At 35.1% G+C, this 18647-nt stretch overlaps 3 protein-coding genes and 1 long non-coding RNA gene across 10 annotated transcripts in view; 1 reads left to right on the forward strand and 3 right to left on the reverse strand.

The window, feature by feature from the left end:
* Positions 1-18647, reverse strand: part of LOC127988462 (uncharacterized) — a 523986-nt gene that overhangs the window by 105292 nt on the left and 400047 nt on the right. The window lies entirely within an intron of this gene.
* The window catches only part of LOC127988497 (hepatocyte cell adhesion molecule), a 278315-nt gene that overhangs the window by 14036 nt on the left and 245632 nt on the right, over positions 1-18647 (forward strand). The gene's annotated exons all lie outside the window — the stretch shown is intronic.
* LOC127988549 (uncharacterized) overlaps positions 1-18647 on the reverse strand; it is a 39164-nt gene that overhangs the window by 560 nt on the left and 19957 nt on the right. The gene's annotated exons all lie outside the window — the stretch shown is intronic.
* Positions 13127-18000, reverse strand: LOC127988516 (SLAM family member 5-like). Its single transcript, XM_052591322.1, has 4 exons — positions 17927-18000; positions 17388-17708; positions 13456-13740; positions 13127-13372 (listed from the first exon to the last, which is right to left on the reverse strand). The coding sequence occupies exons 1-4, from the start codon at positions 17973-17975 to the stop codon at positions 13221-13223; spliced, it is 807 nt and encodes a 268-aa protein (XP_052447282.1). The 5' UTR covers positions 17976-18000; the 3' UTR covers positions 13127-13220.

The following is an 18647-nucleotide window of genomic DNA, read 5'->3' on the forward strand; positions in this document are numbered from 1 at the left end:
ACATTGACCACTATAATGGTGACACACAAATTGTGATTTTCTCGTTTGTGAGTCTGCTTGTTAACATCAGGTGTCTTCAGTAATGCTTAATCATAACTCAATTAACTTCTTAATTATCTCATTAACTTCAACTCTGCTTCAGTGTTACTTTTAACACTGCTTCAGTGTTTATATAATCCACACTCAGAGTGTTAAATTAACACTGGGGATTTTGCTGTGCACACACGGGTTTGTGGCATTTGCAGCAGGTGTCGTGCGTTTTATTTTGTTTGCAGATTCTCCGCACCTGGCACTGTCTCCGTTTTGGTGTCAGTTGCGGGGGTTGATTTTTTTGGTTGGGACCTTGTGTCAACTGCGATGCTGCCCTTTTTCCCTCCATGAACTCCGCTCTCAGCTCCTCTGCCAGTCGCAGCAGGAACTTCCTCCGGGCAATTTTGCTGCTGGTGCACTCCTTGAAGAGGATGTGGGCATTGATTCCAGCAAGGTCGAGGATGTTGTAAAATACAGCCACTGGCCATCTACGCGTACCGCCTTTCACAGAGTATGCCCGTGCCATCTGATCTAGGACATCCACCCCATACTTGGTGTTGTTGTAATAGGTCAGAGACTCCGGCTTTGCTTTCGGCCCATCGGTGATGCCCACGCTTGTGTGCACGGAGCTCAAAATGCACACATTCTTCCTCGGCTTTCCCTGGTATATCGTGAGAGTCGCATCCGCACATTTTAGCACTTTTGTGTTATACAACTCCGCTTGCTCTTTTGCGGAGGGGGGCAACTCGCGCTTACTTTTTCCCATAGTGCCAACCAGGCTGGTCTTCTTGGCCTGTAAGGTGGTGGCCAGTTTTAGTGAAGTGAAGAAATTATCCGTTGTAATATTTCTTCCCTTACCCAAGAATGGCTCCGCCAGTTTCAGCACCACACTCTCTCCCACGATCTGACCTCTGCTCCGTGCCTCTTCTTTACCCAGAAACGGAGCCCCGTTCAGCATGTATTTCGAACGGACATCAGCAGCCAGCCAAAATTTGATGCCAAATTTATCAGGCTTATTCCCCATGTACTGAAGAAATCTGCACCGGGCCTTGGTGGGGAACAGCTGCTCATCTATGGTTATGTCGGCACCAGGCTTGTAACAGGCTATGCTGTTCTGAATAAACTTGTTCCAAGTGGCCGATACCAGGGCAAACCTGTCATCCTGCAGACGCACACGTCGGGTTTCTTTTTTATCGAACCGCAGGAATCTCATTATCTCCCTGAAGCGATTTCTAGCTATGGTTTCTTTGAAAAACGGGAAGCCCCATTTCTCCGACCAAAGGCTCCCCAAATCCATGTTCTTCGCACCCTGTGCTCCACGGATATATAACAGAGCTATGAAGGCTTTCAGTTCAGCCACTGTCAGGTCCCATGAGCTGTCACCACGGTGCTGATGTGCCTCAGCCACAGTGCAGTCCCTGATGTGTTTCAACATGCCATCGTCAAACAAACACAGAAAGGCAGTGAGCGCATCTTCGATGTTGCGCTTCGCGTGCGCGGTGGGACCGGCAGCTTCAGTCAGAACATTTTGGCTCTGCCTTCTCCCTGGACGTTCAGTTGACTGAAGGATGGTCCACACCGTCCCATCCTTTCCCTTTTCCACAGCCACCTCCGGCCGAGATGACTCTAAGGGCGGGCTGAGCACTCCAGCTGGCTCAAGTGCAGGTACTGGTTCGGGAAGGCCTAGGACAACAATATAACACTAATAAGAATAATAATAACAAAAATATAATAATAATAATAATAATAATAATAATATCACAATAATAATAATATTCTAATAACAATAACAATTACGTAAGAATGATAGTAATATTCTAATAATAATAATAATAATAATTTTATAATATTATAAGATAATAAAATAATAATAATATGAACAGCAGAACTAGTAAATATGGGCATCCAAGTTTACCTGGAACGTCAGCTGTGAACGGAACATCTGGTTCCCTAATCTCCGAGGAAGGTAACCGCCTCTTTTTCCTTTTTACGGACTCTGACTCACTCTCTGATGAGGATGAACTGTCTGTCTTGCACCCAGAAAGGTCGCTGTCACTTTCCACCTCAGACAGCGCCCCTGCATCAGAGTCATCACTGTCCAGATTGTGAAGCATTTCCAAGGCCATGGCAAAAGTCATATTTCTCTTCATTCTATTATTTGTATTAGACATTTTCTAAACGCTCCCTATAAACTCTTTATAAATTTATTTTTTAAAAGGCAATAATAATTTTTAGTCCAAGAATTTGTATTTATAATCAAATGAGCATATGCTAATAGTACTGGTGACGCTGACAGAGACAATAAACCGCGGGAAAGAACAATAGAATCGCGCGAGATTTAGAGCGGTCAATATGACCGTTATGGTTTTAATAGGTAGAAATGCTCATATTTTTTTTGCCTTTTATGTAATTTATATAAAATCTATTGTGAGTAAAAATAGAAACACTTTTAGGAAAAGTCACAAACCAGCAAGATTGTATTTTTTTATTCAACAAAGTTATTGTACATATACATTTCAAAACGGTCATTTTGACCGTCATGGCAGTTCTAGTGTTAAAGAATAATTTTAACAGTAAACTTTAAAATACTAATATAAATACATTATCATGAGCTCTATCTTAATAAATTTACTAATGAATAAAAACCAAGTCAATGATGTTGCAAATAAGTATTTATTAAAACTGGCAGAAAGACATTGCAAGGCTTTTACTGGTAAAATAAAATTTTCAGTCTTTCAACAGTTAACATATTATCGTAAAAATAGAATAGCATCACAAATAACTGTTTTAAAAAAAGCCATATTCAGAGTGAGAACGTTATCTTTCTATAATGAAAGTCTGAAGGAATGAAGGTCAATCAACAGAATTTGTATAATTTTGGTAAAAAAAAATGTTTTAAAGAAAAGAATTAAAATAAAATGCTGGAATCAACATTAAATCACAAATTCTGTTGTTTGAGCTATTAAATATTCCTGCAAAGGACAATTTAATAAATACAGACTGAAAGTCCATCAACTTTCTGAGATGAGCACACACATGAGGGTTGTGTCCGTCTTGTATCCAGTGAGTGTTGTGATTCCAAGAAAACATCTGCACATAAAAACAATCAAAAGCATCAGGATAAAGTTGTGTATCAAATTTAACTAGCTCAATAAAATAAATGTCAAAATGCAACTTATACAATACAATCAGCATTTACCAGTATTTAAAAGGTTACTCCACCCCAAAATGAAAATCTTGCCATTAATCACTTACCTCCATGTCGTTCCAAACCGGTAAAAGCTTTGTTCGTCTTCAGAACACAATATTTTGAATGCAACCAGGAAGATTGTGACTGTACCATAGACTCTCCAGTAAATACCACTGTCAAGGCCCAGAAAAGTATGAAAGACATCATCAGAATAGTCCATCTATGGTGCAACAGTAACATTATGAATCATTATGACGACAATACTTTTTGTATGCAAAGAAAACAAAAATAAGGATTTATTCAACAATTAGTCTCCTCTGCGTCAGTGTAGTGCCATTTTTGGAGAGTATCTGTTGGACACACACTACATAGCCTGCTCTGTGTCAGCTGGGTTACATGGACACACTTTCTATGTTTATTTACGCTTTGATTTGAACGAAAACAGCGTATCCGTGTGGTGCGGCTGATATAATAAAAAATAACGACTTTGTTGAATAAAGTTGTTCTTTTTTTTTTTTTGCATAAAAAAAGTATTCTTGTAGCTTCGTAAAATTACAGCTGAAACACTGATGGCAGATGGACTATTCTGACAATTCTTTTCATACTTTTCTTAGACATTGTTAATTGTTTGGCAGTCAGTGGGACAGACGCAAGCCTCACGGTTCTCATCTGAAATATCTTAAATTGTGTTCCGAAGACGAAGCTTTTACAGGTTTGGAACCACATTAACAGTTAACAATGATGAATGACTACATTTTCATCATGGGGTGGAGTAACCCTTTAAATAAGTAACCCTTTTCGCAAATTAAATTACTTAAGTAAAACATGTTACCTTTGAAAAAATTAATGTGTGCAAAAGATGCCTGCTCACGGGAAGCACAATGTTGAGGTATGAATTCACAACCATCTGACCCTCAAATAGTCAAAAGCCACCGGGTGGACCTGAAATGAATAAATATAAGCAATAATGTAACCTACAATGCAGTATTTCAATATAAAATGTAATCTAAATTACAAGTTTATCAAATTATTTAAATAATTAATACATGACCTAATAAAATCAGCTTCAGAGTCTTGAAGCATCAAACATTTCACCACATCAGCTGCTATTCTTTGCACCTACAAGACATAGAGAAAATAATCTTTTGATTTCTTTGAAGCATTATGTACTGTAATTGAGACCAAAATTAACACCCAAAAAGGCATATATTTTAGAATAAACAAACTATTATAAATTATATCATTTATAATTATAAATTGTAATATTACATTGTTGAACTGTACCACCAATCAAATTAAATAATTAACAGTGCAAAATTACAACTGTGTAATGACATGAAATTTGAAAATACAATTAATAAATGTTGGAAAAATGCAATGCTACCTATTAAACCTGAAACTAATCCGCCATTAGGTTTTAGTAAATAACTTAATGAGGGAATCAACTGAGTCATTCATTGAACCGATCCGTTCAAAAAGATGAATCATTTAGCTAAAGTTTGGAGAGTTTTGATTTGAGAATGAGCAAAATAGTTTTGCTTTGGTCAGAAGTGGGAAGTCCAGGGGCCAAAGAGTAAAAGTCCTGCCATATTTTTGTTCCACCTATGAACTTTCACCAGAGGAGGAACCAAGTCATTCCTTCCAAGTCACAAACGAGTCTTGAGTCAAGTCCCAATTCCTCAAAGAGTTACAGTTAATGAGATAATTAAGTGACTAATTAAATGAAGATGCATTAGTGATGAACACCTGCTGTTTACAATCAACATTACTGAAGAAAAGAGAAACACAAGAACTACAACTGACTTTAAGCACAGCCTTGGATGAAATCAACTGGAAGAAAAAAAAAAACTTTGCCACCATAATTGTGGTGAGTATTTGCTTCAGTTGATATCTTGAGCCTTTAAGCGGTTTTCACAAATTTGCTTCTATACAATTGCTTTATTGTTTTCCAGCAAACATTTGTGCAATGCTGATACAACTCTTGATCTAGCAGGTGACTTATGCTTTTGATGACTGCATGATCTTGATTATATGAGAAGAGTTTGTGGCTTAGTTGTTAGAGAGAACTGCCGTGAATTCACTGCTCTGTCTGTGCACTTTGGATGGGTTAAATACAGAATATGATTTCTGAGTACGGGTCACCACACTTAACTGTATGTCACTTTCACAAAAAAGAGAGAAATCTCATTATGCAAATGCCACCATATAATGCTTTATAACACTTTAATATTAAGATAAAAAAAATTGGATTTAGGCATTTAGCCATGAACATGTGATCCTCAACAGTGGTGAAAATTATTATTCATACTGCAGTGCATTATGGGAGTAATTCATGTATTGCAACATGCAGCATTTTGTTGATTGTAACCATTGTAGAGATTCATATGCTGGTTCTTGATATCTGTGTGTGTCTAAAAAGCACTGGAGTTCAAACTTTTATATGTGTTACAAATAAAATAAATCCATATCCTGTAAATATAAGAGCAATGCTTTTATTGTGTGGATACTGTAGTTTCACTGAAATCATTCAAAACCAGGACATGTGATAAAAAAGAAAACAAAAATATTGGAGATCTAGTTAAACCAGCTCATTGTAACTATATGTTTTTCACATGTCACAGTTCTGTCTTCTCCACAACAACCCATGCAGAGCTACAGAGAGAGATCTAGCACAACAAGTCAAGGGTCAAGAGCACAATTAAACCAAACACTGATCTCCATGATGGTGGCATCTTTTTAACGAATAAAACATCCACATCTGATCCTCTGTAATTCTCAATAACAGCAGATGTTAATCATTAATGCACAATCATCATTTAATTAGTCACTTAATGATCTCATTAACTTTAACTCTTTGAGGACTTGGGATTTGACTCAAGACTCGTTTGTGACTTGGAAGGAATGACTTGGTTCCTCCTCCGGTGAAATCGGCTGATGAGTTCATGGGTGGAACAAAAATATGGCAGGACTTTTACTCTTTGGCACCTGGACTTCACACCTCTGTTCTGTGATAATCATTTAATTTAAAGAATTTTCTAAACAGTGTGGTCTTCTACAGTGTCAAGCAGTCACACACAGACATCAATAATCAGAATATGAACCTCAACAATGGTGACCATAATAACAATAAAATGCTGCAGAGCATGCAGAGCTATTTTGTGTGTGTGTTTCACCATTGTTGAGGTTCATATTCTGATTATTGATGTCTGTGTTTGACTTATTGCTGCCATAGAAAAAAGATGAATGTGCATAAAGTGTTCAGTAATTTTTTGTAAACTGATTTCGATGAAACCACAGGCTCTTTAAACATATTCCATTATAATGAAGTAAACTAATCATGCATCAGGTACTTTGTCAGTTTTTGGACTCTAAACAGCTCCATAATTGACAGTTGTCATCACCAGAAAGCTGCATAACAACCAATATCTGTTAAGATTTTCTCTGGGCATTTGAGCTAAAACAAACATGTTTTAGAAACACATGGTTATAACAGCCAGAGAAAAGTTTGGCAAAAGATTGTTGATTCTGATGGGCCTGGGGTAAATCTGGATGTCTCAAATTCGGCTCAAATCTGTAAACACATGAGGTGCAATAAAAAAAAAAAATTGAAAAAAAAATTAACAGCAAAAACCAATTCAATTATCAAAATATTAAGTGATTTATTTGTGTGAGTGATGAATAGTGTCATGTTTACCATTCCAAAAGGGTGAACCTGATTACATATCTGGAGCATATGTATAATGTGAACAGCTCAGAGTAGTGTCCGGTTTAAAGTCATTGTATGACCACACCGCCATGTTCAGAAACAAAGCTTCAAATACTTTCACTGTGCTAAGCCAGGGGTCTCCAAACTCGGTCGACATCTCATGGTTAGACATTTATTGATTATTTAGCTTTTGCAATTAGTTAAAATATACATATTCTAACAAATAAAGGTAATTACTTCCACTTTTGAAAGTCATTATGTATTACTAGTATACAATTAATTTATACAAATAAATATATTTTGCACACAAAATGAGATAAGAGAGAAACTCCTATTCGCCATTTGATTAGTTATAGGAGGAAGTAGCTGAATGACAAATAATTCTGCCTCTTAACATCTCTTATTGTAAGCCATATGTATAATAAAAGTAAAGGTAAGTGATTGAAATCAGGGTATCTTCCGTCCATTCCAAATCCGTTTCAAATTAAAAAACAGAAAACGAAAAACTCAAGAGGATTCAAGTGAGAGAACATGAATTAAATAACGAGAAATGGAAAAATGGCTCGTTTATTCGTTATTCCATCTAGGTTAACAAACGGAAAATGAGTTTTTGACTTGATTTCTCATTTTGTCGTTTTGGGTTTAAAAAACGGCTTATGGCTTCAATATTTCATTCGCACTTGTGGGCGGAGCTGAAACGCTCCTTTCATCTGATTGGTCGGATCGCTCCGCCTTCAACTCGATCTTACATTCTTTCAGAATAAGAGTCTTATAAGAGTAGTGTCTGAAACCACCGCTCACTGTTAATTAACATAATATTTGAGTCAGATGTTGCTGCGCACATAATTCGTGCTGATGTGACTTGCAAGTCACGCCTTTAAATTATTTCTAGGTTATAGTATTGTATGAATATTGTCCCACTGTAAATACAGTGCAAATAGTTTTGTCTCCTTGGATAAAAGTGAAGAGGAAATAAAAATCAATAATAGACTGAACAGTTCCATGATAATATGTCTGTAACATTTACCTCTCTCATCTTTTAAGTCAAAAGGCACTAGGTAGGTGTGTGTGACATTAATAATTAATTGGGAAAAATACTATAGTTAAATTTATGAAATAAATTAGTAATATTCGTTTTATTACATACTAAATTGAATGGTTTTTCTTTTAGTCTTCTTTGTTGGCCTTGAGAAAGCCGACATATATTTGAACATTATTATCATTTATTATGAGAGTAATTGACAACGATTAAAATTTTAATGTTTCACCAAATTTCCTTCTCAAAAAATCCTAGTGACTTTCATTATCTGAGCAATGAAGGTCTTACACTTAATGTCCACTAGACATTAAGGAGACAGGATTTCTATTTACGTAAAATGGCAAATAAATACATTAATTTCATGTGTACTACCATGAATATGCCATATCTGTGTACAAGAATAAACTTCACACTTCAAGCTGTACTTTAAAACTTCCCATTCTGGCTTTTTCAGCCTACCTCCAAATGTATTTTAATATAATTTTTATTCACACTGGTTTATGCATTTAATGTTTGTCCATCTAGAACTTTTATTTTTCATGAGCTGTACATTTTAAGATGTACTGAGTGTTGTTAAATCACATGCACTGAATGTAAATGCTAATGTCAGGACTCTCAGTCCTCCTCTTGGATGGCCAGTGTCCTACAAAGTTTAGCTACCCCAAATAAACACACCTAAGCTAAGCAAGGTCTTCAGGATCAGTAGCAATGTCCAAGCAAGTGTGTTGGAACTGAACTCTGCAGAACATGGTTCTCCCGGTTCAGGACTGGGTTTTAAATCTATAAATGAATTTGTACAGTTGGGTGTCTGCATGCAGAGGTGTACTTCAGTAAGTACAATGTAAACTGTAATCTATAAAGACAAATCTTCAGATAAGCATTAAGGCCACTGCCTTGAGGTCTCCATCCATTGGTCAAAACAGACCTCGCACCCCACCACACTCCTGTTAGCTTTCAACATTAATTGCGGCTGGTGCCAAATAAAAATTATTATGTATCCCTTGTGCATTGTTCAAATTCACTACCCTTTCGTTATGTTCGGGATGAAAACATTCACTCAATTAAACTGCTATAAGAAAAAAAAATTCCCCTAATTTACTGTTGGTGGATGTTTTTGTTTCACTGACTTCCATTATAATTACATTTTTGATTGCAAAGCCATGAAACATAATCATGCATTCTTGATTGTTTGTGGTTTTCCCTGTTGGGAAGAGGTAAAATTTGTTATTTTTTACAGTTGATCACTAGGTGGGACCATCAACCCTTTAGATAGGCCTGTGCAAAAAAAAGCTTAGTTTCTGACTTGTATATAGAGTTTCACCAAATTCAGCTCAGATCTTCAGACTCGTTTGACTAGTTGCTGTAACTGGTCAGACTTTTTCCTTCTAAAAAAAAATCCAAGTGACTTTCATTATCTGAGCAATGAAGGTCTTACACTTAATGTCCACTAGAGGGGGAGACAGGAATTCTATTTACGTAAGTTTAAATGACAAATAAAAACATTACCATGAATATGCCATATCTGTGTAACACAGGTTCTTCAATGATAGATGGTGTGGTAGGGGGTATACCTTAGCCAAATGATAACTGTATAATAGAAAACAACATTAACTACTGCAGCTGGTGCCAAATAAAAATGATTATGTTTTGGAAAACTGCAAGTCAAATGTACTTGCACAAATGACTTGCTGTTATATAATACCCCTTATGTGTTGTTGGGGACGTTTTCGTCCACTAGAAGTTGAGCCTTATTTTGGCCACAACTTTCTCTGTGTTTCAGCTAATGGAATGATTTTTGGTGACAAATCTTATTTTGACATATATTTTGGGAAAATGCTTGAAAAGTTTCAAAAATCAACAGTACACTGTGGGCAAATTCACTACCCTTTTGTTATGTTCGGGATGAGGCTTCATATACAAGTCAGAAACTAAGCTTTTTTTTTGCACAGGCCTATCTAAAGGGTTAATGGTCCCACCTAGTGATCAACTGTAAAAATAACAAATTTTACCTCTTCCCAAAAGGGAAAACCACAAACAATCAAGAATGCATGATTATGAGTCTCGGCTTTGCAGTCAAAAGTGTCATTATAATGGAAGTCAATGGAGCAAAAAACAGCCACCAACAATAAATTAGGGAAAAAAATAAATAAATCTAATGCTGCACAAACACTAAAAATGCATCAAAGCCAATCTTGTTACTAATCTTTGACATGCCCAAGACTGTGATAAAAAGAAAATCCAGCCACAATTACTTTTATATTGAAAATAAGTCATTTTGTTAGTTTTTTCCCCCTAAATCAGTTACATCATTTATGAACTTGGCAATTAAAGAGTTAAAATATTGGATTTTTAAAAAAAACATTTGGTAGTTTTGATCAGGACTGAGGTTGATTAATAGATTTATGCAAAAAAAGAAAATATTGAAAAAAAATATATTTATCTGATACATTTTTATAGCAGTTTAATTGAGTGAATGTTTTCATCCCGAACATAACGAAAGGGTAGTGAATTTGAACAATGCACAAGGGATACATAATAATTTTTATTTGGCACCAGCGACAGTTAATGTTGAAAGCTAACAGGAGTGTGGTGGGGTGCGAGGTCTGTTTTGACCAATGGATGGAGACCTCAAGGCAGTGGCCTTAATGCTTATCTGAAGATTTGTCTTTATAGATTACAGTTTACATTGTACTTACTGAAGTACACCTCTGCATGCAGACACCCAACTGTACAAATGCATTTATAGATTTAAAACTCAGTCCTGAACCGGGAGAACCATGTTGTGCAGAGTACAGTTCCAACACACTTACTTGGACATTGCTACTGATCCTGAAGACCTTGCTTAGCTTAGGTGTGTTTATTTGGGGTAGCTAAACTTTGCAGGACACTGGCCATCCAAGAGGAGGACTGAGAGTCCTGACATTAGCATTTACATTCAGTGCATGTGATTTATCAACACTGAGTACATCTTAAAATGTACAGCTCATGAAAAATAAAAGTTCTAGATGGACAAACATTAAATGCATAAACCAGTGTGAATAGAAAATATATTAAAATACATTTGGAGGTAGGTTGAAAAAGCCAGAATGGGAAGTTTTAAGTACAGCTTGAAGTGTGAAGTTGACACAGATATGGCATATTCATGGTAGTACACATGAAATTCATGTATTTATTTGCCATTTTACGTAAATAGAAATCCTGTCTCCCCCTCTAGTGGACATTAAGTGTAAGACCTTCATTGCTCAGATAATGAAAGTCACTAGGATTGTTTGAGAAGGAAATTTGGTGAAACATTAAAATTTTAGTCGTTGTCAATTACTCTCATAATAAATGATAATAATGTTCAAATATATGTTGGTTTTCTCAAGGCCAACAAAGAAGACTAAAAGAAAAACCATTCAATTTAGTATGTAATAAAACGAATATTACTAATTTATTTCATAAATTTAATTATAGTAATTTTCCCAATTAATTATTAATGTCACACACACACCTACCTATTGCCTTTTGACTTAAAAGATGAGAGTGGTAAATGTTACAGACATATTATTATGGAACTGTTCAGTCTATTATTGATTTTTATTTCCTCTTCACTTTTATCCAAGGAGACAAAACTATTTGCACTGTATTTACAGTGGGACAATATTCATACAATACTATAACCTATAAATAATTTAAAGGCGTGACTTGCAAGTCACAGCAGCACGAATTATGTGCGCAGCAACATCTGACTCAAATATTATGTTAATTAACAGTGAGCGGTGGTTTCAGACACTACTCTTATAAGACTCTTATTCTGAAAGAATGTAAGCTCGAGTTGAAGGCGGAGCGATCCGACCAATCAGATGAAAGGAGCGTTTCAGCTCCGCCCACAAGTGCGAATGAAATATTGAAGCCATAAGCCGTTTTTTAAACCCAAAACGACAAAATGAGAAATCAAGTCAAAAACTCATTTTCCGTTTGTTAACCTAGATGGAATAACGAATAAACGAGCCATTTTTCCATTTCTCGTTATTGAATTCATGTTCTCTCACTTGAATCCTCTTGAGTTTTTCGTTTTCTGTTTTTTAATTTGAAACGGATTTGGAATGGACGGAAGATACCCTGATTGTGCAGTATATATTTACATATTATTCATCCAAGGTTCGGATCAGCTCGGTTTGCCTCAAACTGAAGTGCTATCTTCTTCTTTTGAATTGAATCAGGAGAATGTATTACATTCTTGCGCTATAGCGCCACACTGGTCAAACTGCATTATTGGAGGCTTTCACATTAGGCATACGAGATCAAACCACTAACGTTACTCAAAAACATTTGCTGGCTTTTTTTTTTTTTAAATCGTCGACGTTGTCCATAATGCCGCGTAATTGTTTCAGCCCTAGTCGTGCGCTTTCACATCTCCCAACCGCTCAAAATCATCTATTAACAGTGCAGTAAACTGATTACACAATACTAGACTGCAAAACAAAAGCACCCCAAAACAGGAACTCTAAGAGAAATTAAAGACTTTGACTTAACACAAGAAAAACTTTAGATTTTCTTACCCGACTGGTACCTCTTGCTCTCCTTAGCGCCGTCATCAAATGCATTGGAAATCGTCACTTCCGGTTTTTTTTTTAATTACGAAATTAAACACTTTACTTTAGTTTAATGATTGATAATTAAGTAAAATTGAAAATGAAACAGTTTAAGTTGATTAAGCACAATACAATTGTGTTTTGGCGGAAAACTAAATATATTTGTGTCTTTTTAACAAAATATATCTGTGTAAAACGAACAGTGCCACAAATCAATTTTTTTTGAGTTTAGGAGTCTTATACCTTTCCAATGATATCTAGTTTGTCATGATTACATCAGGATTTAATTTTGAAGTAAACTTAAGTAACAGGTTTTATCCCACAATCTCAGTGAGCAGGAATCTGCAATCACTTTACAATAGCCTAATAGAACTGAAAAAAGCATTATATTGTCTGATTCATTACAGTAGGTTTGCAATGCATAATATTTGTAAAGCAGAATGATTTGCACTGTAAAAAAAATTATATACAAAAACAACAGAAGTATAAAAAAAACTAAAGGAAAATTAAAATGTATACTTTATTTAATTAAAATTATAGTAAAAGTAGTTTGATAAATTAAATAAAAATGAATTAAAGCATATTTTCTTTTTTAAAGCATAAATTATTTTTACCCAAAGGATTGTGATATAATATATCCAATGGTTCAAAATCATCTCTACTTTTCTGAGAATCTGATCATTCATTGTTTGATGGTGAAGTCTGCTCTCTCTTCTGTTGAAAACTTCTGGATCTGATGTCATACACCATCACAGCAACAGCAGCCACGCCCACCAGAACAGAGAGAGCCAATCGGATCACAGCTTCAGTAGAACCACAGTGGAAACAATCTTATAAGAGGAAAAAATACCGTCATAAAACATAGACATTTGATTAATATACTATGTAGAAAAATATAATGCCACCGACAAACCTGGACACATGTGACAGAGTTGAGTGATGTTCAGATGTGTGATCTGGTTTCTGATGGGATTGTTGATCACACAGCTGTAGCTGTTTTTATCCTGATATTCCACCTCCAGAGGAAGAGAGAGACTGATACTGATATTAGACTCACTGATGCTGGACAATAAACTGTTTCCTTTGTACCAGGAGAGAGTCACATCACCCACATTAACAGCTGAACACAACAGTGAACAATTTGATGAAGATGATGAGGATGAACAGTCTCTGCTGATGACAGGAACAGACAGATTAGCTGGAAAACATGAGAGAATATAGATAATGGGTATGACATATGAGGAACCAGGATTGATATTGAAAGAATAGTATACTTGTTTAACAAACAGACAACTGTAACTACACTGTAAAACCCGACAAGTTAACTTAACTCAAACCGTTTGAGTAAACAGATTGCCTTGATTTAAACCCTGTAAGTTTTAAAACTTTGCATTCAAGTAATTAAGTGATTAACTAAGTGCTGATTGAGAATTAGTGATGAACAGCTGCTGTTAACAAACAGAATCACTGAAGAAAAGAGAAACACAAGAACTACTACAACTGACTTCAGACACAGCCTTAGATGAAATCAACTGAAATAAAATACATGAAATCTCTCAAGATCTGATGAAACAACCCCACAAACAGCATCACCAGCTCCACTTATTAATAACCAGACTGACTTTATTTCTGTCAGACGTCTACAGCAGATCTTATTGAGAATGAACTAAGGTTTAGATGTTGATTTATTGTTTCATTTGAAGTAACCATGTTAGAGATCAGTGTCTGCTTTAGTTTGGCTCTTGACCCTTGATTCCTGTCTTAGTCTTTTCTCTGGCTGTTATAACCATGTGTTTCTAAAACACATTTGTTGTAATCCAAAAGCCCAGAAGAAAAGCCATCAGGTGTTAACCTGTACCTAGATGTAGGTTGTTATACTTTATATTGATGATTATTGAACTGCTAGGAGTCTAATCTCTGATGAAATAAGTGTTGTGTAATTTGATTGATTATAGTAAAAGTGATTCTAAGAGCCAGTGGTTCTGTAATAATCAGTTAATACAAAGACTTTCCAAACAATTTGGTCTTCTATGGTGTCAATTAGTCACACACAGACATCAATAATCAGAATATGAACCTCAACAATGGTGACCATAAAAAAAAAAAAAATGCTGCAGAGCATGCTGGGCTACTACAATAGTATAGTACTACAATAGTACCCAGCATGCATTGCAGCATGTTTTTTTGTCACCATTGTTGAGGTTCATATTCTGATTATTGATGGCTGTGTTTGACCAGTTACTGGCATAGAAGAAAAATGTATGTGTACAAAATGTTTATAAAGTCATTTTTATGTTAACTGCTTATCACAGAATCACTGGCTCTTAGTGTCATTTTTATTAGGTCCACTTCTAATAATTATACATTTGTTCCATCAGAGATTAGACAGTTCAATATTTGTGAATAATAATGAATAATCATCATCACCAATATGAAGTATAACAACCTACACCTAGGTACAGGTTAACACGTGATGGCATTTCTTCTGGGCTTTTGAGTTACAACAAATGTGTTTTAGAAACACACAGTTATAACAGCCAGAGAAAAGACTAAGACAGAAATCAAGGGTCAAGAGCCCAACTAAAGCAAACACTGATCTCTAACATGGTTACTTCAAATGAAACAATAAATCAACATCTAAACCTTAGTTCATTCTCAATAAGATCTTCTGTAGATGTCTGACAGAAATAAAGTCAGTCTGGTTATTAATAAGTGGAGCTGCTGATGCTGTTTGTGGGGTTGTTTAATCAGATCTTGAGTGATTTCATGTATTTTATTTCAGTTGATTTCATCTAAGTCTGTGTCTGAAGTCAGTTGTAGTAGTTCTTGTGTTTCTCTTTTCTTCAGTGATTCTGTTTGTTAACAGCAGCTGTTCATCACTAATTCTCAATCAGCACTTAATCAAACAGTTAATCACTTAATTACTTAATTGCAATGTATATCTTCTTTCAATGAACTCAACTGAATTAAGTTCAGAGTACTCATAACTGTTAGTTTTTTCTACTTAAATGGTTTAAGGCAATCAGTTTCCTCAAATGGTTTGAGTTAACATAACTTGTCAGGTTTGAGTGAGGCTGTGTCTGAAGTCAGCTGTTGTTCCTTTCTCTCTTTTCTTCAGTAATTATGTTTGTTAACAGCAGGTGTTTATCACTAAAGCTCAATTAATAACTTAATCACTTACACAGCAAAATCCCCAGTGTTAATTTAACACTCTTGAGTGTGGACTCATATAAACACTGAAGCAGTGTTAAAAGTAACACTGAAGCAGAGTTGAAGTTAATGAGATAATTAAGAAGTTAATTGAGTTATGATGGACCATTATTGAAGACACCTGATGTTAACAAGCAGAATCACCAACCGAGAAAATCACAATTTGTGTGTCACCATTATAGTGTTCAGTGTTTGCTTTAGTTGGGATCTTGACCCTTCAGTTATTAACTTTAGATTTTATGTTGCTGTGGTGACTGAATTATATCATACAGGCAGACCACAGCAGAGGCAATCATGTGTGCTATTGATTGTGGTTTGAGCTATTTGTTATAGAGTGACTTGAATGCCTGAGTTTAGGTTTCTTTACTGCATACATAAATTAAGTGAAAAAGAAAAGTAAGCAACCCAGAATTTCTGACATAGTATGACATGTTTTTAATAGTTAGTTCTACATAAAAAAGAAATCTATTGTTTAGACACACAGACATCAGGAATCAGCGTGAGCATCACAACAACGGTGACCATCAAAAAAGCATGTTGTAGCCAATAAAAACTCATCCATGGCTCCCATCATGCATTGCGGCATGAATAAATTATGAGCTGAACTGTCTTTTTACCTTTTTATTCTAACTATATTTTATTTTTGCTGTTTTTATGTTCATTTTTTGTATCTAGTTTTGTGATGTTCAGAGTTGGTATGTTTATCTGAATATGTTGTTTGTCACCGTTGTTGAGATTCATACACTGATTATTGTTATCTGTGTGTGCCTAAAATTAAAATTCTTTAATAAAAAAAAAAAAATCTGAATCACTTGCAAGAGATACCTACAAAATGTATAGAAAACACAGATTTTTTCATTGTGGAATCAAAGCTGTGACAATCAATAATGGAAGTTTTACTTTGAGAAAACACTGTAAATGAGTTCAGTGATTCATGTCAAACAACGATTACATTAAAATATAATCATCAACACGCAATGATTTTTGCTCTTGGTTTGACATACAAACTTTAAAAGTAAAAAGTTACAAGCCAAGATCCCAGCTAAAGCAAACACTGAACACTATAATGGTGACACACAAATTGTGATTTTTCTCGTTTGTGATTCTGTTTGTTAACATCAGGTGTCTTCAATAATGCTCAATCATAACTCAATTAACTTCTTAATTATCTCATTAACTTCAACTCTGCTTCAGTGTTACTTTTAACACTGCTTTAGTGTTTATATGAGTCCACACTCAAGAGTGTTAAATTAACACTGGGGATTTTGCTGTGTAATTGCAATGCACATCTTCTTTCAGTGAACTCAACTGAATTAAGTTCAGAGTACTTATAACTGTTAGTTTTTTCAACTTAAATGGTTTAAGGCAATTGGTTTCCTCAAACGGTTTGAGTTAACATAACTTAAGGATATCTGTTTACTCAAACGATTTGAGTTAAGTTAACTTGTCGGGTTTTACAGTGTATTGAGTATGTAGCTAAATCCAAATAAAAAAAGAGGGGTTGCATAAATGCTAGCTTATGTAATTAGCCTTAATAAGACAAGGAGTCAGCATTAAAGATTAAAAAAAAATATTAAAATACTTATTTTCTTGGAGAAACACCCATAGCAACAAGGAGGATAATATCCTACTCACCGTAGACAGTAAGTCTGAAGATGTTGAGTGTGGAGTCTGTGCTGGTGCCGATGACTGTATATTCTCCAGAGTCTGTGGTGCTGGTGTTTGTGATGATCAGAGATCCAGTCTGATCATTCAGCTTCAGTCTGTCTCTGAATCTCCCTTCAGCATTATCTTCATAAAACCTGCTCTTACTGTCCTTGAGTTTAGCTATCATAATGTTGTTAAATTTCCACGTCATCTCATCGTCTCTCTGTATTTCAGTAAGATCAGAGTTTAGACGCACTGATTCTCCCTCCGTCACTGACACGGACTTCACTGAATCAACACCAAACACACCTGATGGAAAAACACAGAATTACTCAGTATTTGGAGGTTATGTACAAGATTTGGTGTTTTTGTCATTTAAAACTATTCTCTTCAAGGTATTTAAGTATGTTTAGTCTGATAAATTGCATTAAAATATTAAAGGGAAAATGAATGATGTCAACTATAAAGAACAAAATGATCTGTATGTAGACGAATGTTAATATAAGGAGAATTGATGCCATATTTACCAGCCAGATTCCATGAGAACAAGAAGTAGTAAATAAACATGAAAAACATTTTCTTCAGCAGATCTCCTAACAGTTTCACAAGAGAAATATGACAATGATCAGGTCCTGACACTCTGTTGTTCTGTAGAGAAACTCTGCAGTGAGTGTGAATAAACTCCTCCAGGAGCTCCTCCCTTCACAAACAGACGTATTTCATTAGTTTATTCAGTTTGAGAACATTAATAATGACCATGTCTTTCAGACTTATAATCATTTTACATTGGGTTTCTTTCTTAAAAATGAATTAATCTGTTATTTCAGTCCTTCTTGAATTTACTGATCATTTACTGATCTTGAATTGACTTCTTGAGTTTCTTATTTTATATTGATGACATGTTAGTCAAGCAATTGTGAGAGTGCGATTTCTTTCAGATTTTCAGCATGATTAAAAAGGTTATGTGATTTTGATTGCATGATAATTTAATTGACAAAAAGTTAATAACTTTTTACACTATTTGCACTTTAGACAGACATTGTCTGTTTGTGCTCCTTTAATGAAAACATTTCCAAAGAAAGTCACAACAGAAAGTCTCACAGCAGTCTCCCTGTGCTTTTCTGACAAGAAAAAGAAAGAAAAAAAGGTAAAAAGGAAAAGAATAAGAAATAAGATTTTTATTTCATTTTGTATTTAATAATGTAAAAAGTTTAAATATTGTTTTTAGAAAGCGTTCAGCTTCTCTTT

Source organism: Carassius gibelio, chromosome B22 (genome assembly GCF_023724105.1).
Source record: "Carassius gibelio isolate Cgi1373 ecotype wild population from Czech Republic chromosome B22, carGib1.2-hapl.c, whole genome shotgun sequence".
Lineage (NCBI taxonomy): Eukaryota > Metazoa > Chordata > Actinopteri > Cypriniformes > Cyprinidae > Carassius > Carassius gibelio.